At 37.7% G+C, this 20966-nt stretch overlaps 1 protein-coding gene across 20 annotated transcripts in view; it reads right to left on the reverse strand.

Moving 5' to 3' along the window:
* Positions 1-3939: 3939 nt before the first annotated feature.
* Positions 3940-20966, reverse strand: part of LOC117335442 (hemicentin-1-like) — a 66030-nt gene continuing 49003 nt past the window's right edge. For 19 of the 20 annotated variants that reach the window (XM_033895435.1, XM_033895434.1, XM_033895436.1 and 16 more), the window contains 17 exons: positions 20526-20828; positions 19623-19925; positions 18425-18724; positions 17739-18038; positions 16936-17235; positions 15730-16035; positions 15150-15455; positions 14411-14710; positions 13158-13460; positions 12374-12676; positions 11825-12121; positions 10810-11064; positions 10345-10605; positions 9923-10051; positions 8963-9032; positions 8653-8691; positions 3940-6060 (listed from right to left, as the gene is read on the reverse strand). In XM_033895435.1, the coding sequence (XP_033751326.1) occupies positions 5949-6060; positions 8653-8691; positions 8963-9032; positions 9923-10051; positions 10345-10605; positions 10810-11064; positions 11825-12121; positions 12374-12676; positions 13158-13460; positions 14411-14710; positions 15150-15455; positions 15730-16035; positions 16936-17235; positions 17739-18038; positions 18425-18724; positions 19623-19925; positions 20526-20828 (4187 nt within the window). In that variant the 3' untranslated portion in view covers positions 3940-5948. The remainder of the gene's footprint in view (positions 6061-8652; positions 8692-8962; positions 9033-9922; positions 10052-10344; positions 10606-10809; positions 11065-11824; positions 12122-12373; positions 12677-13157; positions 13461-14410; positions 14711-15149; positions 15456-15729; positions 16036-16935; positions 17236-17738; positions 18039-18424; positions 18725-19622; positions 19926-20525; positions 20829-20966) is intronic. The other variant, XM_033895439.1, reaches the window with a different exon arrangement.

Below are 20966 nucleotides of genomic sequence, written 5' to 3' on the forward strand. Positions count from 1 at the left end.
CAGTACTGGGAATACCTCCCTTCTAATGATACCTTTACAGTAGTGGGAATACCTCCCTTCTAATGATACCTTTACAGTAGTGGGAATACCTCCCTTCTAATGATACCTGTACAGTAGTGGGAATACCTCCCTTCTAATGATACCTTTACAGTAGTGGGAATACCTCCCTTCTAATGATACCTTTACAGTAGTGGGAATACCTCCCTTCTAATGATACCTTTACAGTAGTGGGAATACCTCCCTTCTAATGATACCTTTACAGTAGTGGGAATACCTCCATTCTAATGATACCTTTACAGTAGTGGGAATACCTCCCTTCTAATGATACCTTTACAGTAGTGGGAATACCTCCCTTCTAATGATACCTTTACAGTAGTGGGAATACCTCCCTTCTAATGACACCTGTACAGTAGTGGGAATACCTCCCTTCTAATGATACCTTTACAGTAGTGGGAATACCTCCCTTCTAATGATACCTTTACAGTAGTGGGAATACCTCCCTTCTAATGATACCTTTACAGTAGTGGGAATACCTCCCTTCTAATGACACCTGTACAGTAGTGGGAATACCTCCCTTCTAATGATACCTTTACAGTAGTGGGAATACCTCCCTTCTAATGATACCTTTACAGTAGTGGGAATACCTCCCTTCTAATGATACCTTTACAGTAGTGGGAATACCTCCCTTCTAATGATACCTTTACAGTAGTGGGAATACCTCCCTTCTAATGATACCTTTACAGTAGTGGGAATACCTCCCTTCTAATGATACCTTTACAGTAGTGGGAATACCTCCCTTCTAATGATACCTTTACAGTAGTGGGAATACCTCCCTTCTAATGATACCTTTACAGTAGTGGGAATACCTCCCTTCTAATGATACCTTTACAGTACTGGGAATACCTCCCTTCTAATGATACCTTTACAGTAGTGGGAATACCTCCCTTCTAATGATACCTTTACAGTAGTGGGAATACCTCCCTTCTAATGATACCTTTACAGTAGTGGGAATACCTCCCTTCTAATGATACCTTTACAGTAGTGGGAATACCTCCCTTCTAATGATACCTTTACAGTACTGGGAATACCTCCATTCTAATGATACCTTTACAGTAGTGGAAATACCTCCCTTCTAATGACTAGTGTACAGTAGTGGGAATACCTCCCTTCTAATGATACCTTTACAGTACTGGGAATACCTCCCTTCTAATGATACCTTTACAGTAGTGGGAATACCTCCCTTCTAATGATACCTTTACAGTAGTGGGAATACCTCCCTTCTAATGACACCTGTACAGTAGTGGGAATACCTCCCTTCTAATGATACCTTTACAGTAGTGGGAATACCTCCCTTCTAATGACTAGTGTACAGTAGTGGGAATACCTCCCTTCTAATGATACCTTTACAGTACTGGGAATACCTCCCTTCTAATGATACCTTTACAGTAGTGGGAATACCTCCCTTCTAATGATACCTTTACAGTAGTGGGAATACCTCCCTTCTAATGACACCTGTACAGTAGTGGGAATACCTCCCTTCTAATGACACCTTTACAGTAGTGGGAATACCTCCCTTCTAATGATACCTTTACAGTACTGGGAATACCTCCCTTCTAATGATACCTTTACAGTAGTGGGAATACCTCCCTTCTAATGATACCTTTACAGTAGTGGGAATACCTCCCTTCTAATGATACCTTTACAGTAGTGGGAATACCTCCCTTCTAATGATACCTTTACAGTAGTGGGAATACCTCCCTTCTAATGATACCTTTACAGTAGTGGGAATACCTCCCTTCTAATGATACCTTTACAGTAGTGGGAATACCTCCCTTCTAATGATACCTTTACAGTAGTGGGAATACCTCCCTTCTAATGATACCTTTACAGTAGTGGGAATACCTCCCTTCTAATGATACCTTTACAGTACTGGGAATACCTCCCTTCTAATGATACCTTTACAGTAGTGGGAATACCTCCCTTCTAATGATACCTTTACAGTAGTGGGAATACCTCCCTTCTAATGATACCTGTACAGTAGTGGGAATACCTCCCTTCTAATGATACCTTTACAGTAGTGGGAATACCTCCCTTCTAATGATACCTTTACAGTAGTGGGAATACCTCCCTTCTAATGATACCTTTACAGTAGTGGGAATACCTCCCTTCTAATGATACCTTTACAGTAGTGGGAATACCTCCCTTCTAATGATACCTTTACAGTAGTGGGAATACCTCCCTTCTAATGATACCTTTACAGTAGTGGGAATACCTCCCTTCTAATGATACCTTTACAGTAGTGGGAATACCTCCCTTCTAATGATACCTGTACAGTAGTGGGAATACCTCCCTTCTAATGATACCTTTACAGTAGTGGGAATACCTCCCTTCTAATGATACCTTTACAGTAGTGGGAATACCTCCCTTCTAATGATACCTGTACAGTAGTGGGAATACCTCCCTTCTAATGATACCTTTACAGTAGTGGGAATACCTCCCTTCTAATGATACCTTTACAGTAGTGGGAATACCTCCCTTCTAATGATACCTTTACAGTAGTGGGAATACCTCCCTTCTAATGATACCTTTACAGTAGTGGGAATACCTAACAATATATGTTTCAGCATACATACTTCAGCGTCTGATGCATGGTACTAATGACCATTCATAGGTCAGTGTATGGGTTGCACTGTATTTCGACAATAAAAGAGACTAGTGTATCAATAAACTACAATGACTGTATAATTATTGTGTCCTTGTTATGGTATGACACCAGTATCAGGAGGGGGTCATATTGTAGATTATAAGTATTGGGGATTTTGAAGTAAGATTAAACTAGTATAGGAGAACAATATTTTTTGAAAATGTGTACTTTGTATGGAATTTAAAAAGAATATCATATTTTTATCTTTGGCCGAAGTATCAAAATTCAAAATGGATTAAATTCCCAAAATAATTTGAACTGTTACAGTTATTCCTATAATTGTCAAACTTCATTTTAACCCACTGTAAGATGGCCGTCACCAGATAATGGACTATTCAAATTGCCTTGTTACGCCTAGGTCAATCATTGGTGGACAATCCTTGTTATTGCTTTGTCTTGGCAATTACTGGAAGGTTTTTTTCTCAAAGTTCATAATGATCCAGGTTCCCTGGTCCCTAGTTGTGCCCATTCAATGTTGTGAGTGGCTTTGCAAACAGAATTGCCTACAGGTAGCCATCTTGGATTTTGAAATTTTTCTTACTATTTCTGCTGAAGTTCAGTGATGATATTTCCGAAACTTAATTTGTAGCCTCTCTTGGACCCTAGTTGTGCCCATTCAATTTTGATTCTGATCAGGAAAACAAAATGGCTGACATGGAGGCCATCTTCGAATTTGACAGTTTTGAGAAGAAATTGATACATTTTTCTCAAACATGATATGTGAAACAAAATGGTCGACAGGTGCACGTGGCAATAGTTGAATTCATTGATTTTAGTTTTTATTCCTCAGAAAGTTTCTGATTGATTTTTCTCAGATTACATATGTGTAGGTTTAACCCGTCTTCAAATGATGAAGAAGAAAAGATGGGCGATGAGAAAAATAGAAAAATGATCAATCTTGCCTATACCCACTAATAATCATTCAATGGTGGGTACCAACATCGCTCTGGGATCCCTTCTACAATAATGGTCAATGCAAAAGGTTTTGTTCATTTCCATTTCATCTATTTATGTGTTGTGTCTGAAAAAGAACTTTCTGTATTTTCTTGTGCCATGTTAGTTGAGTTCATGGGTGGCATTGACCTCAATCATCCAAGTGGTAAGAAACATTGTTTTAGACAATATCTAGAATCTCAGACAACATCTAGAATCTCTCTATAATCTCTCATCTCAGTGGGGGTTCATAGGGGAGGGATTACAGAAAAACTTTGACAAACAACTCAACTTCAAAAATATGTATAATATCAAATTTATTAATCTACCTATTACATATTAATTGTGAGCAAATGTTCACATAATTACATGAAAATACATGTAAGTTGAATTGCCAACAATTTATACAGCATTCTCTACAAAAAGTGAAATATTTCTTCGCTGCCATACAGTGTAACATCTCCCGACCTTAACAACACAATGTCATGTCCACAAAAATGATGGCAGGTATTCTACATTGTAATCATGTATTGTCAAATTACCTCCAATTAGTCTGTGACTTTAAACTAAAATATATCAAAATGAATATCGTATAACAATATAATGGAATGTCAGATTTTAATAGAATATCTTATCACGTTTTAATGGAATGTTCCACCACTCTAATGGGATGTCTCTTGTTATAAACTGCAATACCTCATGCTATCAAAATGGAGGATCTTAATGTTTTAAATGCAGAATTTTATCACATTTCAATGGAATATTTTGTTATATTAAAATGCTGCAAAACATAATACTATAACAAAATATATCATCACATACTATAATTGAATATATCATTAGGTTTTAACAGATAATATCCTTGAAAATGGAAAATATCACCATATTTCAATACAACATATCACCATGTTTTAATGGAATATATTGTTTTAATGGAAAATCTTAAATTTTAATGGAATATCTTGTATTGTAATGGATTGTGGCATCAAAATGCAATCTTTTCACAATATCTTAATGAAATATCTCATTACATTTTAATGGATGACGTCATTACTATATGATATAATGCATTCTGAGGAGTTCACCCTATAACTAATGACAATTTATATACATGTGTAAATATATATATTTACTTATGAAAAAGATTCCACAAGTACTTTAGATGCTGTATAAAGCACTACAATTTTTTATACTAAATATACAATTTAATTAATGGAAGAATTAAATGCTAGAAAAATATAGTATGTATATATAAAAAAAACATTTTTATGGAATATGTGTAAACATATATATGCATATATATAAAGTATATGTACACAAAATGATTGTTCTCTACTTACAAACACCACCAACTACCAGTGCGACTCATTTCCCAGAGCTTCTCTGTTAGTGCCATTCATTAATTAAAACAGGTCTCTCTTCAAATACAACATGTCAACAAACTTTCTTGTTTTGATTCAATGCTATTCTTTTCCAAATACAACACGTAAACAAACTTTCTTATTTTGATTTAAATATATAATTTGGTAAACTAGCTATAATGTTGTCGCTGATCAAATGGAATGTAGTAAATACTGACTTATTTACACAATATTATGCACACTATGATTTTGGACTACCTAACAAACACATGATAATGCAGCCTTTTCATAATACTGCTTGACAGGAGTATTATGTCAGATTATCAAATTACTTTCATCCACCATTATTTTCCTCGTAGATGCATACATGGAGTCTGTAGATAGGGATTTGTGTGAAATAGCCTTGATGTTTTCATTTAAAGATGCTATAATGGCAGATCATGGTCTAGTAAAAGGGTATGTCAATATATTTATAAAGCTATTTTCTTTTAAAGCACATTTCAAAAAATTTCAAAAATAACAACATAACAATAATTTGATTGTCTATCAAAGCTCTGCACAACCAGTAGGCACTTTTAACCAATATTTATACTGTTCATAATAACCTGTCCAATCCAGATGTTTTGTTTAAACTGAAATATTTATGTAACAGGTTGGCTCCCTACAATTCCGAGCCCTCTGAAAAAGGTGTTTGGTTAGCATACTGTAAAGTATCATATTTGATATTCCTTCATAGCACTCATTAAAGTCATCAGAAAAAATATACAAAATCAAACAATTCTGCATTGTACATCACACTTTCATTAATGAATGATAAGTATCACGTAAACGAACTCTTTCACAGATATTCCTCACAAAAATATTCTTCTGAACAGTATTTCTCTGTAAACCAAAACAATTGGTAGGGTCATACAGATAGCTTGATGATTTTTGATGAATTTAATAAATGTCTAAATGTCACGCTTTGTACTGGATCTTGATCCCTCGGTCTCGTAGTAAGCCAGCTGTGGGGTATACTGGTACTGTGGGGCAGGGGCTCGGTAGAAACCATCGTCAACAGAGCTGAAAATTTGAAGTATTAAATGATAATAATAATACTAAAAAAAACAAAACAAAAAAAATAATAATAATACTAAACAAGCATAGTGGGTATCTAAAGCAAAACACGTCCCGTAACGGCCCTCGCTAGAAATGGTAACAGTGACCTTGACCCAAAATCCCTGGAACTCGAACTTGTCCAAGATATTATGGTTGTTTTATCATTGTGTGAAGGTTGATCAGCATCCCTCAAGGAATGAAGCTGCTAGAGCGAAGACAAATCTTGGCATTACATATGTACACACAAAACAGTGGCATTACATATGTACACACAAAACAGTGGCATTACATATGTACACACAAAAAAGTGGCACTACGCATGTACACACAAAACAGTGGCACTACGCATGTACACACAAAACAGTGGCACTACATATGTACACACAAAACAGTGGCACTATGTATGTACACACAAAACAGTGGCACTACGTATGTACACACAAAACAGTGGCATACGTATGTACACACAAAACAGTGGCACTACGTATGTACACACAAAACAGTGGCATTACATATGTACACACAAAACAGTGGCACTACGTATGTACACACAAAACAGTGGCACTACATATGTACACACAAGACAGTGGCACTACATATGTACACACAAAACAGTGGCACTACGTATGTACACACAAAACAGTGGCATTACATATGTACACACAAAAAAGTGGCACTACATATGTACACACAAAACAGTGGCACTACGTATGTACACACAAAACAGTGGCACTACGTACAAAATGTATGTACACACAAAACAGTGGCACTACGTATGTACACACAAAACAGTGGCACTACATATGTACACACAAAACAGTGGCACTACGTACAAAATGTATGTACACACAAAACAGTGGCACTACATATGTACACACAAAACAGTGGCACTACATATGTACACACAAAACAGTGGCACTACGTATGTACACACAAAACAGTGGCACTACGTATGTACACACAAAACAGTGGCACTACGTATGTACACACAAAACAGTGGCACTACGGATGTACACACAAAACAGTGGCACTACGTATGTACACACAAAACAGTGGCACTACGTATGTACACACAAAACAGTGGCACTACATATGTACACACAAAACAGTGGCACTACGTATGTACACACAAAACAGTGGCACTACGTACAAAATGTATGTACACACAAAACAGTGGCACTACGTATGTACACACAAAACAGTGGCACTACGTATGTACACACAAAACAGTGGCACTACATATGTACACACAAAACAGTGGCACTACGTACAAAATGTATGTACACACAAAACAGTGGCACTACGTATGTACACACAAAACAGTGGCACTACGTATGTACACACAAAACAGTGGCACTACGTATGTACACACAAAACAGTGGCACTACATATGTACACACAAAACAGTGGCACTACGTATGTACACACAAAACAGTGGCACTACGTATGTACACACAAAACAGTGGCACTACGGATGTACACACAAAACAGTGGCACTACGTACAAAATGTATGTACACACAAAACAGTGGCACTACGTATGTACACACAAAACAGTGGCACTACGTATGTACACACAAAACAGTGGCACTACGTATGTACACACAAAACAGTGGCACTACGTATGTACACACAAAACAGTGGCACTACGTATGTACACACAAAACAGTGGCACTACGGATGTACACACAAAACAGTGGCACTACGTACAAAATGTATGTACACACAAAACAGTGGCACTACGTATGTACACACAAAACAGTGGCACTACGGATGTACACACAAAACAGTGGCACACGTATGTACACACAAAACAGTGGCACTACGTATGTACACACAAAACAGTGGCACTACGTATGTACACACAAAACAGTGGCACTACGTATGTACACACAAAACAGTGGCACTACGGATGTACACACAAAACAGTGGCACTACGTACAAAATGTATGTACACACAAAACAGTGGCACTACGTATGTACACACAAAACAGTGGCACTACGTATGTACACACAAAACAGTGGCACTACGTATGTACACACAAAACAGTGGCACTACGTATGTACACACAAAACAGTGGCACTACGTACAAACGTATGTACACACAAAACAGTGGCACTACGTATGTACACACAAAACAGTGGCACTACATATGTACACACAAAACAGTGGCACTACGTATGTACACACAAAACAGTGGCACTACGTATGTACACACAAAACAGTGGCACAACGTATGTACACACAAAACAGTGGCACTACGTATGTACACACAAAACAGATGGAGAGGAAACTATTGTCACCCAGGTTTCACTGTACATGTTAAGGGACAAATAACATGAGACAATCTGACAGTTCCTTGCCAGATTAAGGTCAAAGGTGAAATGAAGGTCAGAGTAACAAACGGATGATACAGGACACCACTGAACTACTGTTACATGTTGCCATTTATTTTGATCATCATGTCGCATGTGAGTTTGGTTTGGTAGTTACACATATTGTCCTGTACAACACTATACACAAACTGTATTAGATCTATGGGGACATTATACTTACATCATCTCTTGTCTGGGTAGGATCATCTGAGCAGGATTTCTGAAGTGACATAAATGTTTAATTATACATTGATATTAACAGCATAAAACCAGAATTGTAAGCTAAAGGTTAATTTTCAGTTCATACCTGGTAATAGGGATATTATAAAAGGGGCATAACTCCTCAGAAAAAAATTGAAACACAAGATGTATGGAGTTTTAAAGGAATTTCAGACTGTGGGCAATTATACAACAAAAAAAAAGGAAAATGATCACATATTGGGTTTTTTTTTTCAAGAGAACAAAACAAAAAGAGTTGATAGAAAACTTACATGAATTGCATTGGCCTTGGTTTCTCAACAACAACCCTCTGTCTTTCTATAGCTTCCTCTCTACATACACCTGGAAATTAAAAGCACATTTATAGTACGAAAGTACAAAAATAATTTATACAGTGATATATATGTTATTAGCCTACCTTGTATTGTTTTTTCACCTATCTATTTTTGACATATCTTACTCATAGTCCTTTAATTACAATGAAAGATTTTCAGTTTGGAGATTTTAAAGTATTTGGTTTTTCTGGACTCCATCTTCAGTGTTAAAACACTCAAACATTGATATAAAGCCATGTATTACTAGTAATCACACCCTTGAACTGGTCCCAATGATCTATATACTGTATTTATCTGCAGATAAGTCCCAGCCCACAAATAACTCCCTATCGTCGAATAAGCTCCCTACTTCATTTTCACAGAATCATTTGTTTTAAAATAGAAAGTTAAAAGTGGTAAACAAATAGACCCTTCCTCAACTTTAGTACTGAGATTTTACACAAGAGGACATCTATGGTAGTCACATATCACTTGTACCCAGCCGTGAACTGGTCTCTGTACTCTATATAGTCACAAATCACTTGTACCCAGCCGTGAACTGGTCTCTGTACTCTATATAGTCACAAATCACTTGTACCCAGCCGTAAACTGGTCTCTGTACTCTATATAGTCACAAATCACTTGTACCCGACTCTGACCTGGTCTCCATACTCTATATATAGTCACAAATCACTTGTACCCGACTCTGACCTGGTCCCCATACTCTATATATAGTCACAAATCACTTGTACCCGACTCTGACCTGGTCCCCATATAGTCACAAATCACTTGTACCCGACTCTGACCTGCATGGTCCCCATACTCTATATATAGTCACAAATCACTTGTACCCGACTCTGACCTGCCCTCAATGTCACTTGTACCCACTAATGAACAATTGAAATGTTTGACACTTACCTCTGGTCACACAGCAGCAGACGATGATGATGACAATGAGAATGAGGACGAGAGCCGAGATGACGATAGCTACGATGAGTCCAGTACTGATACCGTCCACTGTAGGTCTAACAGTCGTGGTCACTTCACCTTAAAACAAATCAGGTTTATGTGAAAATACTTTTGAAAATGTCTGAATCATCAAAAAAGACAACTTATGGTTTTATTTAAAGGTAATTAACCTTACATATATAATTCTTAAGTATTTTCACACATTGACAGGTGTGGAGCAAAAATGATAGTTTTAATAAAATTTAAATAAATTAAATAAAATGCAACATAAGCTAGCCATTGACAGGGTTTTATGATAAAATTCTTGATTTTGAAATGACCAGACAAGCAACTGTCAACACAATAGCTACTACCTTGACATGGACATATACCTGAAGACACAGTGTAGGTAATGGCCGATGATTCGCCAATGGTGTTGGTGGCATAACAGGTATAAACGCCGTAGCTATTGCTGTCGGTGGCAACAACACGGTAGACAAGACTGTTGGCATTTTCAACACTACTTCCATCTTTCTGCCATCTGTAGCTCTGTACGGCTGGGTTGGCCACAGTGTTACATTCCAGGTCCCTCTGGGCATTCAGACTCAACACAACAGTTGCCTGGGCAACGGTGACAGTGCTGATAGGTTTGTCTGTAATACACAATATTTGAACAATCAGTTATTTAACAATGGGACTGTATCCTCACTTTTTATTTATTTATATCTGAATCCAACATCTTAACGGCAAAATTGTAATAAATTTTACTTCACCCTAATAGTCTGGCTTAATAGTATCTGCTGCCAAACATATGACCATCCAATCAGCTGGCACACATTGGATCACATGACACTTACACTGTACATCCAGGTTGAATCTCGCGGTTTGTGACCCCTGTGAGTTGGTGGCCGTACAGGTGTAGGTGCTGTCATGGCCGCGGTCAATGTTGTCGATGACGAGGATTTTACCGACAGACACGGCCTGGTTGGTGTTGTCCTTGACCCACTGGAAGGTGGCAGCTGGGTTAGCATCTGTGATACACTCGGAGGTAATGGACTGTCCTTCTCTGGTGGTAAGAGATGTTGGGTCCACAACAGTGTTCCTAGGAGCGTCTACAAACACATGATGATATTATGGTATGTGTTGGAAAGATTAAATCATTTTAATTTGCCTGAAGAATTAGTTGAAGTGAAGCAAATGGTGGTATCCAATTTCCAAATACATGTATAAATTGGATACCACCACCTTCATCAATCATGATATACAATTTGTACCTGAAACATATAAGCTGACTATGATCACATCTTGGCTAACCATAAAACATATAAATTAAGCATTGATAATTTACAAATTAGAAAACAGCAGTTTATTTAACAGATATATATACATGTATAAGTAAAGTTAATGATTTAATTAAAATACAAATGCATTAATTACAAAATACATATTTATTCTAGTTGTACTGCTGTATACATGTACTATAGATATGAAAACAAGAACCTGGCTGTATAGGTGATACATTATTTTGTGGTATGGTAATTTTCTACCGAGAGCAATAATGTACGTTAACAAACAAGATAAACATAAAAGTGGTTGTTTTCTCAAATCAACCATCCGGAGGCATCACACGAGATGGTGTAGAGGTCTCGTGACTTCAGACAGGTTTGTCCTGACGTGTGAAGACAGAAAAATTGTTCCAGGATATTTCAATTGGTTTTTACGATTTTTGCAACTTCTTGACATATCAAAGATACCAATTTTTCTACGGTATTACATGCAATGTTGATTGCATTAGTGTTCAAGTTTGTACACAAGTGGGTCTTAACAAACAGGATATACATACAGGTGGTCGTTAGTGGACACGTGACTTACAGGCGACAATGAGGTTAGTGAGACCGCTCTGTCCAGTGCCCACAGTGTTAACAGCATTACACCTGTAGCTTCCTTCATCAGACATGGCGAGGTTATTGATGATGAGGGATGGGGAGCCTACAGTAGAGCCGGCGTACTTATTGGTATTGGTACTGATGGTGGACGAAACTCCATTAACAATCTTTGTCCAGTATACAGAGGTGGCCGCAGGGGAGGCATCCACAATACACGCCAGTGTGGCACTGGTGTCAACATCAACGGTGTAGGCGGACACGGTCACACGCACAGATGGCAGTGCTGTAGAAAACAGAAGGGGTGTATGTAATACAATGAAGTGTTGTCTTACTAAAAAAATGTCTTGCGTATATATAATTATGAACATTAAATATTGAATATTAAGAATCAATATACATTGTAAATGTATCACAACAAGAAATTTCTAAATTTTTGAATTTTTGGCATTTTGTAATTACCATATAAAAAAAAGACAATTATGTGAGAAATAACAGTAAGGAATATCTTGTTGTATTAACTGATGGTAATACTTACTTCCTGTCACATACAGGAAGACCTGTTGGCTCTGTCCGGTGCCGACACTGTTGCTCGCCTTACACCTGTAGGTACCTTGGTCACTGAGTTGAGCGGTGGAGATGACAAGGGATGGATTGGATACAATGCCACCACTATACCTGGAGTTGGCTACGTTTATGTTACTGACCGCACCATTCGAGTTGATGTACTCCCAGGTAATGCTGGTGGCCGAGGGCACAGCAGATACTGTACATGTGATGGTGACTGTATCGTCGAGGGACACGCTGTAGGAACTCTGAGGAACAGTCACTGATGGGATGTCTGTAGAAACGAGTCACAGGTTTTATAAGAGTGATTTTTTTATATCAAAACAAGCAATACTGTTGAGTCTGCTATTTTTCAGGGTTTATATCTCTGCTTTTTACCACAATATCATAAAATCACAAAAATAGACATACAAAGAAAATAACTAAAGGAAAGTATTTTTTGACATCACAATTTACAGGAAAATATATCTCGTTTGTTTCAAACATTTGGTAAAACTGCAAAATTTTGAATGGTTAAAAAAGATGTTACAGAACACTGGTACATAAATTTAGATACTGAAAGAGAAAGGATGCACCAGGCTATTCTGCAATTAAATTAAATTCATTACTATTGCATTTGTTGGTACTGTCTAAGGTCTATTTTCTATTTACCCTTTTTCAAAGTTTATCAAATAACTTCTACATTCAACAACAACATATTCTTTATATAAACTATTCTTAAATGATAAAATCCTCTGGAGATTTGTGAGACGTACTTCCTGTGATGTAGAGGTAGGCTTGGTTACTCTGACCCTCTCCAACACTGTTGCCCACTATACATCGGTAGAAAGCCTGGTCACTACTGTCTGTTGAGGTGATGGTCAGTGAGGGATTAGCAAGTGTGGAGCCGCTGTATTTATTAGTGTTGAAAGTGTCAATGCGAGTTGTTTGTGTGTCCACAATTTTGTTCCAGTAGACAGATGTGGCGTCAGGTGAGGCGCTGTAGTCGCAGTCGATGACGGCAGTTTCACCAACGACAAAGGAGTAAGATGGTCTACTGATCACAACAGCAGGCACCACTGCAAAGGGAGACAATTCAAAATATCACAAGACATCGAGATAACAAGGGAGACAACTCAAAATATGACAAGACACCGAGATAACAAGGGAGACAATTCAGAACATCACAACACATCGAGATAACAAGGGAAACAATTCAGAATATCACAACACATCAAGATAACAAGGGAGACAATTCATAATGTCGGGAGACAATTCAGAATGTCACAAGACACCGAGATAACAAGGGAGACAATTCAGAATATCACAACACATAGAGATAACAAGGGAGACAATTCAGAACATCACAACACATAGAGATAACAAGGGAGACAATTCAGAACATCACAAGACACCAAGGTAACAAGGGAGACAATTCAGAATATCACAACACATCGAGATAACAAGGGAGACAATTCAGAATATCACAACACATCAAGATAACAAGGGAGACAATTCATAATGTCGGGAGACAATTCAGAATGTCACAAGACACCGAGATAACAAGGGAGACAATTCAGAATATCACAACACATAGAGATAACAAGGGAGACAATTCAGAACATCACAACACATAGAGATAACAAGGGAGACAATTCAGAACATCACAAGACACCAAGGTAACAAGGGAGACAATTCAGAATATCACAACACATCGAGATAACAAGGGAGACAATTCAGAACATCACAAGACACCGAGATAACATCCTTATTTTACACAGTCAACACTTATTTAATGATTATCTGAATTCAGTACTTTTTATATGACACTGACTACTAATTCAAAGATATTATAGATTTGAAACATTTTCTTCATGTTATTCAAGAAAACAATGTGCATTTAGTTATTGATAACATAACAGGAGTGGAAAATATTTGTCTTATTGTCCCGTTACAAAAGGTATTAAATGTGAATGTTATTCCCAGTGATCCTGCCCCGAGTACTACCCATATCAAGACCAGTACTTACATCCATCAACGGTGAGATATCCCTGAGAACTACGGCCCACACCGACACTATTTATAGCTGTACAGATGTAGTAACCCATGTCATTGGTTGTGGCGTCAGTGATAGTTAGAGATGGGTTGCCGACTGAAGAGCCAACAAACTTTGTGCCATCGATGGTGAGGGTAGTGGTTACGCCTCCAATAACGCGTTCCCATGCGACCGTGGTAGCCTGTGGTGTTGCGGACACTGTGCAGTCGATGGTGACAGAGGTACCTAGAAGGGTATTGTATTGGGCCTGTCCAATCGATACAACAGGGACGTCTAGGGTAACAAGAAAAAACATATTAGGTATGGTTATTATGTATTTCACATGGCACACATATCAAATATTGCTGCAAACAAGCAGAAACATAATACCCTGTACAGAAACTAGCACTGTACGCCAAAAGCCAATCGTATATCTTCTGCTTCAACATTAACATGAATGTAAAGAAATTATCAAAAGGGGAATAACTCTTTGTAAAATTGTCAAAACTTAATAGTAAGCACTTAACTGATTTCAGCATTACTACTGATCAAGTGTGATTTAAGTGTCAGAATGGGGATTAAGGAGCAATATACATTGTCATTAAAGGGGTGTAACTCACAACAAAAATATCAAAATAAAAAATTGAATAATTAAATTATGGTGTTAATGCACATTTCCCTCTGTAGTTTCATATATGTAAACAGTCTTTTCATTGTTGAAAATAGTACTTACTTCCGGAGACTGTTAGGAAGGTAAGGATACTCTCGGCAGAGCCCACACTGTTGGAAGCTGAACATCTGTAGTAAGCCTGATCATTATTATTAGCATTGGTGATGGTGAGGCTTGGCAGGCTGGGGTTTCCTCCCTGGTATTTAGAGTTGTTAATTGTAATAATTGAAATTGCTGTGTTGGTACCAGAAGATTTGGTCCAAGTTACGCTGCTAGCAGAAGGACTGGCCGCCACCATACAAGGTATCTGGATAGATCCACCGGTGATGACAGAGTAAGCATTTGATGGAATGGTCACAGAGGGCAAAGCTATAAAGAAACAAACATTTACAGTTTAAAGATGTATATACCTAAAACGTTTTCTATATCTGGATATTTTTGAAAAGCATTAAAAAATTGTTTGTAATTCTTTGTAAATTTTTTTAAAAAACTTTTTATATTATTGGGTCTTAATTGAAAATATTCATACTTGCTTACCGCAATTATAGATACAAAATTTAAAGATATGATGTAAAATTTGCTTTAACTTTTATTTTTCATATACATATATGAAATAGTTAAGTTCCAAAGCATCAGCCCCTACCTCCAGTTACAGTTAGGTATGTCTGCCCACTGGTTCCTGTACCGATACTGTTGGAGGCCCGACACACGTAATAGCCCTGGTCTGATCCACCAGCGCTGTTGATGATGAGAGATGGATTGTTGACGGTACCGCCGCTGTATTTACTGCCATCGATGACGATGTTTGAGGAGGCGCTGTTGATGTTGTCTGTCCTAGTCCAGGATACAGAGGTATGCTGGGGGTTGGCCGACACTGTACATGTGATGGTGATGGACGATCCAGTCACAATATTGTAGGATGGGGTAGGGATAGTTACTGTGGGGATCTCTGTAAAATATAATGTAAATTTAAAAGACAAATACATATATTATGCATTTAAGTATTAGTTCAAGGTCATATGCTTCCTACAATTTGGTTCAAGTCTACCCTAGCTATTACTTCTATTTAATTAAGTAAAAAGGCATTTTTAAATTCAGACATGATCGACTTTGATATGCCATTTCACAACCTGTATTAACTGACATCTAGTGACAGAAAACCCGGTATGAACAATTCTGCTGATAGTAAACCATTTATAAACTGACATCTTATAACAGTAAAACCCTGTATAAACTGACATCTTATGACAGTAAACCCTGTATAAACTGACATCTTATGACAGTAATCCCTGTATAAACTGACATCTTATGACAGTAATCCCTGTATAAACTGACATCTTATGACAGTAATCCCTGTATAAACTGACATCTTATGACAGTAAACTCTGTATAAACTGACATCTTATAACAGTAAAACCTGTATAAACTGACATCTTATAACAGTAAACCCTGTATAAACTGACATCTTACGACAGTAAACCCTGTATAAACTGACATCTTATAACAGTAAAACCTGTATAAACTGACATCTTATAACAGTAAACCCTGTATAAACTGACATCTTATGACAGTAAACCCTGTATAAACTGACATCTTATAACAGTAATCCCTGTATAAACTGATATCTTATGACAGTAACTCTTGTATAAACTGACATCTTATGACAGTAAAACTCTGTATAAACTGACATCTTATAACAGTAATTCCTGTATAAACTGACATCTTACGACAGTAAACCCTGTATAAACTGACATCTTATGACAGTAACTCTTGTATAAACTGACATCTTATGACAGTAAACCATGTATAAACTGACATCTTATGACAGTAAAATCCTGTCTAAACTGACCTCCAGTGACAGACAAGGTCGTCTGTGTACTTGAAGCGGTTCCAATACTGTTTGTGGCGGTACACACATATGTGCCAGTGTCAACACTATCGGCGTTGTTAATTATCAAGGATGGACTGTTGACACTTGATCCTTGGTATTTGTTGTTGTCTATGGTGACAGCGTTGGTGACACTATTTGAGGTACGCCTCCAAGAAACTGAGGTTGCGGACGGTGTTCCTGACACTGTACATACGAGTGTAACAGACTGTCCTCTCTGTACAGAATAGAAGGCCTGGGCCACTTGTACATTCAGCAGGGCTAGAAATACAACATCATTGATTAGCCTTGACCATGCTTTTATGGTTACTGTGACTAAAGGTAAGGGTAGAGCCTAATTAAGATCATGTAAGTAGAAATAACCATTTCCTGGTCTCTATGTATCAATAAACATTAAACAAGAATTACATCTAATTATATGTCTTGCCTGTTGGAGTGTCCCAACTAATTGGTAAAGTCAGTTTTCAGCAAACTCCAAAATCGACTAAAATATCAGAATTAAAAAAAAAAACACTTGAAAGTATAGAGGCACCTTGTATACACTATAGACATGCAGTTTGATTAATGTATTGCAAAACAAAAATGAATGAAGACTGCGTTGAGATGTCTACTATTTCATCAAAGTTTGACAGACAGCAATGAATTTAAATCCAAAACTTTAAAGTGAAATGTTGATGACTGCCGTACCAAAAAATACAAATCCAACTTTGTCATAGGCAAGACAAAAATAATATTTTGGAGTTAATTACAAATAGTATACTCACATCCAACCACATCCAGGTATGTATCCGCGCTGGTTCCCGTGCCGACAGAATTGGAGGCTTCACATGTGTAGAAGCCAATGTCATTGCTGCTGGCACTGTAAATAACCAGGCTGGGGGAGATGACTGAGCCACCGGTGTACTTGCCGCCATTGATAGCAATTACAGTGGATGTACCACCAACAGTTCTGCGCCAGGTGACAGAGTTGGCCTGTGGTGTGGCTGACACAGTACATACAAGTGTTGCTGTGGAACCAGTGTTCACAGTGTAGCTAGCTTGTTGTATACTGACGACAGGCAGGGCTATGGATAAAACAAGTAAACATACAGTGAGTGTTATAACATAATCTTCAAGTAATTCATCTAAACATATCCAATAGTTCATCATCCCTCAAGGTTTTTGCTAAATATTATAACTCTTGATCACTGCAGATGTCAGTTACCTTAAGTTTGCATATATAATAATCACATGCTAAATTTGATTGGTTAACACCGACGATAAAAATATTATGATGTTTACTATGAAACCTGGAGTCTGATTGGTAAATACACCCATGTGGATATCTATGCTACCCTGAATTTGATTGGTTAATACTTGTACCCAATCATGATAAATGTGACACCCTGATTCTGATTGGTCCCCAATAATGATCAATATGTTAACCTGAATCTGATTGGTTAATACTTACATCCAGTAACAGAAACCGTGACGCCCTGACTCTGACCAGTGCCAATGCTATTTGTGGCTTTACAGACGTAAACTCCATCATCGGCACTGTTAGTATTGTAGATGATGAGGGATGGTGATCCGATCGTTGATCCACCATACTGAACTTGGTCGATGGTCAGCTGGCTTGTGAAACCATTGGCAGTTCTCTCCCAGTATACACTGTTGACTGCTGGGATAGCCGTTACGGAACACTGCAGTGTTATGGATGCTCCTGTGATCGTTGTATACTGTGTCTGACTCACGGTCACAGTGGGTGGATCTAAAGATCAACAGCAAAGTTACTGAGATATTAAAGACAGATTATTATTTGAATTGATCAGAGAGTGAAGATTAGGCACTATAACTAGTATCAAATCTGCATTACTAGCTACAGCAAGAGAAGATTACTAATTTTGACTACAAATGTGCAGCTCATTTGGTTCTATCCAACCAAAGAATGTATGCTATTTACTGTTGCCTTCTTTATGTTTCCAGGGTAACTTTTCTTTTCCCAGCAAGAGATCACAAAGAGATTTTGATTGAGTCTTTGTAAGACTTATCTATTTTCTACTTTTCTCATCTTTCCTCTTTCTCTCTTGCTTATTTGAAAGAAACTTGAGCCTACATCTGAGAAAAATCCATCAAGAACTTTCTGAGAAATAACAACCGACATCAATGAACTGTAAAAATCAAAGATGGCTGCCTGAAAATTGCAAAAGACTGGGGGAAACCTATAAATCCAGTCCAAGATATATCTTTCCATTACTTCTCAAGAAATAGTAATGACAAACTTCAAAATCAAGAAATTGTAAAAATCCAAGATGACTGCTGCATGTCGGCCATTTTTTGTTTTCCTGATCGGACTCCAAATTGGATGGGTGCAGCTGGAGACCAAGGGGACTCTACACACATGTAGTTAAGAAGTTTGAGAAATATTCTGTCAGTACTTCAAATAAATAGCGATGAAATTATGATTGTTTATAGACACAAGCTGACCACAGATGTAGGCAATTTGAAAATTGTATTTCATTCGACAAATTTTGTTGCTCTTAACAAGTCATATTCAATATATATAACCTGATAAATTTGTAGAAGACTGAACAGAAATATAATTCTGCTACCATGTATGATTTCTTCCTACTTTCCGTAATGAAGAATGTTAGAATAGTAGTACATACTTCCAGTTACAGAGAGCGACACGGATGGACTCTGGCCAGATCCAAGGGAGTTTGTGGCTGTGCAGACATAGGTTCCCTGGTCACTACTATCAGCGTTGAAGATGGTCAGAGAAGGATTGTTGACCGACGAGCCAGCATACTTCTGGCCGTTGACACCGATTGTAGTACTGACCCCATTACTGTATGTCCTTGTCCAGGTGACTCCGGTAACAGATGGGGTTCCAAACACAGTACATTGCAGAGTCACCGATGCTCCGGTGATGATAGTGTAAGCTGTCTGAGAGACAGTGGCTGTCGGTGGGGCTGGCAAAAAAAACGTCATCAACATCATTCGATCATGTCCATGTGATGTCCATGTGACCATAGTTGTTCTATTCAGATTGACATTGCTTATTGTCAATTAATGATCATTTTTTATCAAATATTTGTGAATTTAGTAATAGAAACACACACCAAGAACTTTAAGGCAATATTTCCACATAAAATAGACAAATATGGTACACTGTACATGGAAATTAAGTAACTGAGAGATAACTGATGGATGGGGATATATTCCTGGTTGCTGTACAAACAAGTACATACCTCTGGTAAAATAGAGATATGCCTGGTTGCTAGGCAGATGAGTATGTAAACATGGTTGCTAGAAATGTATGCCTGGTTGCTAGGCAGACAAGTATGTAACATGGTCGCTAGAAATGTATTACTGGTTGCTAGGCAGACAAGTATGTAAACATTGTCGCTAGAAATATATGCCTGGTTGCTAGGTAGATGAGAACCAGTATGTACGAGGTTGCTAGAAATGTATGCCTGGTTGCTAAGGAAGATGAGTATATAAAATGGTTGCTAGAAATAGATGCCTTGTTCCGAGACAGTATGTACTGGTTACTAGAAACAAATACTTACATCCAGTAACAGAGAGATAGGCTTGGTTGCTAGTTCCAGTTCCAATACTGTTTGTTGCTGTGCAGACATAAAAGCCAGTGTCGCTGTTGTCGGCGTTGTTGACACTCAGAGAAGGACTGTTGACGGTACCACCACTATAGTTTACTCCATCAATCTGGATGACAGATGTTACACCTCCCGATGACACTCTATTCCATGTGACAGATGTATGTGTTGGAATGGCGGACACGGTACATTCGATGATAACAGAACCACCAGTAAGGATATTGTAGGTGTTCTGGGGTATGGTGACAACAGGTATATCTACAAGACAAGCAACTTATCATGTATCTGCTAAATCATATTTTGGGGGGTATACACAAACTATTTCACCGTAATGATTGACTTTTGAAAATTGTCAAATTTTATATTAGCTTTCTTTATGTTCAAATTCATTTAATC

Source organism: Pecten maximus, chromosome 10 (genome assembly GCF_902652985.1).
Source record: "Pecten maximus chromosome 10, xPecMax1.1, whole genome shotgun sequence".
Lineage (NCBI taxonomy): Eukaryota > Metazoa > Mollusca > Bivalvia > Pectinida > Pectinidae > Pecten > Pecten maximus.